We start from the raw sequence: 7,161 nt of genomic DNA on the forward strand, positions 1-7,161 counted from the left end.
CTTTCTAACCTCTGAGCCAAGTTCCTGGGTCACAGATGCTGCCTGCACCTGGCTGCGGGGTGTAAAGCAGCAGCAAGAAGTTCTGGGAAGCTGCAGCTCGGGCATCCTGCATGCCTCGTGTGCTCTCCCATTGCCCTTTTTCTAATTGCTGGGCTGTTTTCCTTTCTTCTGAAGCGGGGCTTGATCAGAAGCATGGCATCAGGTGTAGCTGTGCATGGAAGAGCTGAGAAAAGGCCTGGAAGCCTTCGTGGGCTGGATGTGTGGCCTTTGGCTGCAGGTCCCAGGGCTGGCAGGGGATGCACGGAGCGCTGTTGCTGTAGGACAAGCTGTGGCCATGGCTCTTTGCTCTAAAACACGGTCTCCTGGGGCAGGCAGAGCTTTGGTGGGACCAGCACACTGACCAGGCTCAATTTTTGGTCTTTTCTATTAATGTACTTCCAGCTAGTGCAAAAGGCCTTGGGGTGACTATGTTGCCATGGGATGGGATGAGGTAGGTGGAGGCCCTGTTCATCCAAAAGTCCAGTCTGAAGGTTTTTCTTACACCTGCAAATGCCAGAAGCTGGTTTAACTGGCACCTGAAGGTCTCTTACAGAAACCTCAGCCTCATCTCAGCCACCACCAGGCAGGGTCTGGCTGGTCTTCAAGACCCTGCTGTGGCTGGAGGGCTCCAGCACTTGGAGCAAGGGAAGGAGCCACCAAACCAGGGCTAGAATTGCTGGGAGCTCTGCTCATGTCCTCTCCAGGCTGTGAGGAACAAAGTCCATTTGCTGGTGTTTTAGGCTTTCCAGCTGCTGCAGGGCTGATGCCATCCAGACCCTTCGAGCTGCAGCCATAGCAAAACCAGGCAAGCAGCACAGGACGGTGCCTAAACCAAAGCAGCTCAGCCAGGAGCAGCCCAAAACAGCTGTGCAGAGAAATACCTTCAGCTTTTCGGGTGTTCAGGCATCCTTGGTAGCTCGAGGGCTCCTCACATTACCCAGGGGGAAGGCAGGAGCCAAGTGGCCGTGGGACGCGCCTGCTGGTTCCTGCGCTCCTCCTAGCAGGGCTCCTGCATATCTCCCCCGAGCCCACAGCAGAGCTGCAAAGCACTTCCTTTTACCAAGATATTTATTACTAAATATATGAATCTGTGAGCCTGCGGAGCGTGAAATTAGGAACAAATGTAAAAAGGAGGTCTAGACAGGAATTGTTCTGCTTATGGGCTTTTCCCCCCTCTTCCTTTGCACGCTGGAGAGTTTAGTGCTTCCAGGTACCCAGCTTTAATCAGACAAGTATGTTACGGGAGGGAAAAAGTGAGATGCAAAAGGTCTGGCTCTGTGTCGAGTGGTGGCTGAGTGGCACATCTGGCCGACCATGGTGGCACCAGTGGGGAGGGAAGCAGGGCACATCGCTTCGTGCTCCCCTTGCTTGCCCCAGGGCACCCATTTAATGGAAACGGGAGCAGCGCAGGCGCAGGGGCACCCAGCACGGCCCTAAATCCCTTTCTGAGCAGGCGTTCCCAAATCCCTAATGCAGTTTGGGAGGACACTTCCTGGCTGTGTCCCCCCGAGTCACCACAGAGCATTTTGCCCCAGGGATGAGGGCAGGATTCGGCCCCACACTTGCCCCGTGGCTGTGCAGTATGAGAAGCTCTCACGTTGCACAGTGGTGGTATAAATCCTACAGCCCCGCTCAGCAGCGACATAAAATGTGATACTGCTTTATCCATTCAGCACTTACCCAACTTTAGCAGGACATTAAGCGCCTGAAAATATGCCGCAGATTTATTTTCTTTGGAAGCAGGTTAAATCCCTGACAGATACGGTTGCTTTTCCTCGGGTGCTGAAGCAATTTGGGTTTGGGGTGGCTGTTTTTTAGGTGTTTCTTTTTTTTTTTTTTTTTTTTTTTTTGCTTTAACCTGATCTCACGAGCTGGAGGCCAGCTTTGTTAAAGTGCTTGTCGGGTAGGTGGTCAGAGTTCACTCTCTCTGTTAATTTATGGTGGTGATCCTGTTCCCAGCTCCACTCTCGTGGCACTGAGGGGCTGCTGGGGCTGTGCAGTGATGCCAGTGTCGGTGCATGAGGTGTGTGCAGGCAGCGGTGCTGCTCCTCACATCCCCCCCCAGGGCACAGCTCGGTCTTGTTCTGCATGGCTGGAGGGAATTTCAAGCCTCTGCTGAGCTCCTGGGGCAAGGATGCTCAGTGCAAGACCTGCACCAGTATTGCAGGGCTCGGGCTTGTCTCACACTGCATGGTGCACAGCGTCTGCTCAGCACAGGGCTGGGGACCTTACACATTTTACCATGCTAGCACCCAAATTCCCCTAAGGGCACTGTGGGGAGAGGCGGCTGCTGGTGCTACCCTGAGAAACAAGCAAGTGGCTTGACCACAGCATCCCCATGATGGTCAGCACGCTTGGTTTGGGTGCCCAGGGCTCTCAGAAGCACCGTCCCGGGTACCCCCGTGCACTTCATCTTACCCAAAATGAGGCACAGAGCTCGGTCCCTGCTGCGCCAGGCGGATCCACCCCATACCGCAGCTCGCTGCTTTGGGAGGGGAGAGGAGAGCGCCTGTCCCTGCAGTCGTTAAAGGCTCACTTAGCAGTTCCAGTTATTCCAAATTAAAATACCACATTGTTTTCATGGGGAAAATGGATTATAGGCTCAGAGAAAAAATGTGCACAGCTCAACCTCACCCCCCCCCCTTACTGCAACGCTGCTCCTGAAGCTCTGAGCTCCCGGCAGGAGCCGTGGGCAGGTCCCTGTCCCCAGCACAGGGCACGGAGGGCACCGGGGGGGCTGTGAGCTCATGGCCAAGCCCCGTGCTGGCACCGGGCAGGATTTACTTCCCTTTATCCACCTCCTGCATTCGGAGCAGCCTGCTGGTAGCCAGAACAGATCTGGGGGTGCTGTGCACCCCGTGGCACCCTGCTCGGCTGGCTGATGGGGCAGCTTACTGGTGGCTGCTGCTTCCCTCATCATCACAGGATGGGACTTTCACTGCAGGACCATTTGTGCGAGTCCCATAGGTCCCAGCACCCCCGTTCACCCCCCCTTTGAGGTGTGCTGTCGCTGCAGCTCAATTATTCAGCACACCTGCGGGGTGCACTAACACGCAGTAAATCTCTCCCCTCACTGCACCAGGCTTTTTCCATCCTCTCCCACCTGCCAGGTGGCATTTAGAAGGGCCGAGGGCTCCCCTGATGGCTTTCCCAGTGCTGGCACCCGGCCTGATCCTGCCCTCACCCCTCTACAAAGGCACAGCATCCCCCCCCCAGGCTGGCAGCACCGCACCCCAGCACCCCGTGTGCTCTGTGTTGCAGGCTGTTAATGGAGAAGAGGGCGAATGACAGCCGGGACCGTGGTCATCACAGGTGGAATATTAGCGACTGTCATTTTACTTTGTATCATCGCTGTCCTCTGCTACTGTAGGCTCCAGGTAAGGCTGGGGATGTGGCATCACGGGGACGGGGCAGGGCACGGGGATGGAGACGGGGTAGGGCACTGTAATGGGGACGGGGCAGGACACCAAAATGGGGATGGGGCAGGGCACTGTGATGGGGACGGGGCAGGAAACCAAAACAGGGATGGGGCAGGACAGGGGGGTCCCCGTGCCCGATCCCACCTCCCTAGCGCGTGGCGACGCGGTGGTGGCACCGGGACCCCAGCTGAGCCCCGTCCCGTTCCAGTACTACTGCTGCAAGAAGGATGAGTCCGAGGAGGACGAGGAGGAGCCCGACTTCGCTGTGCACTCCCACATCCCTCCGCTCCACTGCAACCGCAACGTAGTGCTGACCAACGGCCCGTCCCTCTACGCCTCCTCGCCCTTCAGCAAGAAGGCGACGCCGAGCCGGAGCGGCTGCCCCGGCTGCGGGCAGTATGAGCCCCCCACCTTCTTCCTGCAGGAGCCCCCCGAGGAGCTGCACAACGGGGGGGACCGGGTCAGCTACCAAACGGTCAGCCAGGAAGACCTGGAGCTGCCGGTGAGCGTGGGCAACCTGCAGGCGCTCAACCCCAACCGGCTCTCGGCCATGCGGGAAGCCTTCTCCCGCAGCCGCAGCATCAGCACCGACGTGTGAGGCAGCCTCGCGCCTTCCCGAGGACTTTTTAAAACCCACAGAATAGTTTTAAAGAAAAAAAAATAAATAGGGTTGGGGGGATTTTGAATGTATTGCTGCGTTCTGTGGGCAGAGACGTGGTAAATTGCAACATTTACCAAAAAGGGGGGTGAGCGAAGGTGAGGACGGTTGCAGCGGGGACACGAGGTTTTCTAGTGCTGCTTTGCATTTTTGTTTTTCTTTTATAAAGAGGATTTTGATATTGTGCAGCCTTTTATACAGAGTAAATGCCCCTCCTCCATGTCAGACGGGAGCACTGAGTGTCGGGCAGGCGACGGGCGCAGGGGTGGCTGCAAAATGCCTCGTGCTGCGAGCCAGGGGGCACCCACTGCTGCTCCCCGAGGACACCCAGCACCCACGGGGTCCTGGCTCTAGTGTGCAAACACACGCGTGCACACACACCCCATGGTCCCCTGGCAAAGCAGGGCTCCTGTTGCCCACCCCTCCACCACCCCATCCTGCACCACTCCGTGCTGCAGCCATGCATACATGCGCACCCATCCTGTCCTGGTGCCTGCACCCTCTCGCTGCCCCCCTTGGCCATTTCTCCCCAGATTGCAGCCGTGAGACCCTCAGGGGCTGGGGGCAGTGGGTGCAGAGCTTGTCTGAGCCCGATGGAGCCGGGCTGGATGGGTTTGCAAGCGCACAGACACGCGGCTGTGCTGCCGGGTGGGAGCAATGCACAGAACGCTTCCAGATGGAGGGACGACCCAGAGCTGCCCTCCCCAAATAACCAGCCTGCCCCCAACAAATAACGCCATATGCTACTTCTAATCTAGGGAGCCGAGCGCTGGGAGAGCAAGAGAGTGGCCGCGTATGTGTGCGTACGCCCCTGCGTGCACATTTTTACATGCTTTTTTATTATTAAAAAAAAAAAGTTAAAAATAAATTTAATTAAATATATATATATTAAAAAAATACAAAAACACCCACGAAACTTTCTCCCCTCCCAGGGATGTGTCAGAACACTTCACATTCAGGCAGAGCCACCTCTGTGTTTCTTCCTGTGCTGTTTCCCCTGGCCAGGACCATGGCACCAGCTCTGCCCCAGCTCCGTGCTGGATCCAGCCAGGGCTGCATGGGCACGGAGCTGGTGCTGGGTGCTGGCCAAGCAGCAAGGGAGCAGTTTGGTTATCACTACAGCTGTGGTAGCAGGACCTGCACCTTGCATTGGTGCATCCATGGGGTGCTCACAGGCCCTGCTTTCCCCTTCCTGGCTCAATTCCACCCTCCACGCATACGGTTTGTCTTACAAGTACCCTCTTGCTCCCAGACTGTGCAGTTTTCAGGTTAAAAGCATCACCTTGGACTCGGGGGACAGCTCGCCCTGCTGCAACAGAGGGTGCAGGGGCTGCAAATGGACTCTGATGGCCTCAGCGCTGTGCTCTGGGTCAGGCATCGATTTTTAAAATGGGATGAGAAGAAAAAAGCCGGCGCTCCGCAGCCATCGGTGTACCCGTATTGTCTGCAGCCCATCCGGACATTTTAGCTGTGAGGGCTTTTAATTCCCCACCAAACCTTTTGAGGTACAAGTCGGTCTTTGCAGAGTATCTTTGACTTTTTGGGGTTTCTCTTGGGGGGTGGGGGGGTGGGTCTGGGCTTGGTTTTGTACACGTTTAATATCCAGCGGTTGTTCCTGCCCAGGCTGTGCTCCAGGGAGCAGCTCCCTGCTCCGGGTGGCACAGCCAGGTTGTACAGTGCTCACTGCAGTTTGGTTAAACGCATTTAGACTTCAGATCCTTTGCATTTCTTGTGAATGTACTTATCTTTCCGGCCTTCCTTTATTTCCTTTTCTTCCTTTTATTTTTTATTTTTTTTCCTTCCAGTGTAGCTTGGAAACTAAGCAAATGATTGACTTTCTCTAACCTTCACCTGGTGAACTATTGTACAGGACTTCAGGCATCAAAGAAAAAAATAAAAGCAAAAAAAAAAAAAAAAAAAGAAATAAACTACTTTGCCATGGATTTTGAGGCCCATCTTTGTGTACCAGCACCTTCAAAGGCAGGGTGTTGTTTGCAGAAACATCACAAAGGTGCAGGAACTCCCCCTGTGAGATCCCAGTGAAGCACAGGGGAGAGCACCTGGGCTTAGGGCACAGGCACCAACACCGGGGATGCTTGGTGAGCCCCCTGCCCAAGGAAACACTGAACAAAACCACCTCCTTTGGGAGCCCTTTTTTTGTTGGTACTGTATCAAACCTCTTTTTGCCTGCAGGCTCCTGAAGAAATCAGGCAGTTCGTAAACCCAGGACCCAACTCCCAGAGAATCCCAAACCCCAGAGCAGTGGCCCAGAAAGGCCCCAAATTCAGGGATTTTTCCCTGTCTGGCTATCAGAGCAGCTGCATTTCCCCTTCGTGGGCTGAGAGCTGCTCTTCTTCCCCCCGGAGGAGACCCAGCACACAGAGTGGTAGCCCTGACACCAACATCTCCAGCACCTAGGGGCAGACACCCACCACAAACTGGAGAATAAATCAAGATACCACCATAAATATGACAATTTTATTAAAATATACATATGAGTACAAATTAATGATTATGTGGATAAAGTTCACTGTATGTAAACAAATATATTAAAAAAGAGCACGTCTTTTTTGTGATATAAAGTGCAGTTATGTTTCCATATTATATACAATATGTCAGCATTACCTTTTTTTTTTTTTGTAAGGACTATGGAACTACCATTTGATTATAAGATAAAATCCTCTGAAAAAGTATACACCTACATATTACAAAAAAAAGGGCCTGGGCTCGAGTTCATTTAGCAAAGATCAGCTCCCCACCGTGTTAAATGCTAACGAGAGCTCAGATTTTGGGGATAAATCGGGGAGGAGGCACCCTCTGCAAGGGAAAGGTGCTGGTGCTCTCCCTCCAACAGGCTCACGCCACCCTATTGCCAACCCCAAACGTGCACAGGCAGAAAGAAACCAAAGGACAAGACCTTGGAAAAAAAAAAAGAGGTGAACGGCTGCCGGCGGGGGAAATCAAATATACAGGACCTATGTACAGCTCTGATGACCAGGGAGGGGAGGGGAGCAGCTCTGCGCCGGCAGGGGAAGGATGGTTGGA

The 7,161-nt window shown here is 54.3% G+C and overlaps 1 protein-coding gene across 1 annotated transcript; it reads left to right on the forward strand.

Moving 5' to 3' along the window:
* Positions 1-3,323: 3,323 nt before the first annotated feature.
* Positions 3,324-4,056, forward strand: FAM163B (family with sequence similarity 163 member B; the record flags this gene model as incomplete). Its single annotated transcript, XM_084298992.1, has 2 exons — positions 3,324-3,416; positions 3,667-4,056. 2 exons carry the CDS (start codon positions 3,324-3,326, stop codon positions 4,054-4,056), a joined length of 483 nt encoding a protein of 160 aa, XP_084155118.1.
* Positions 4,057-7,161: the final 3,105 nt, after the last annotated feature.

Source organism: Netta rufina (genome assembly GCF_964035555.1).
Source record: "Netta rufina genome assembly, chromosome: 20".
Lineage (NCBI taxonomy): Eukaryota > Metazoa > Chordata > Aves > Anseriformes > Anatidae > Netta > Netta rufina.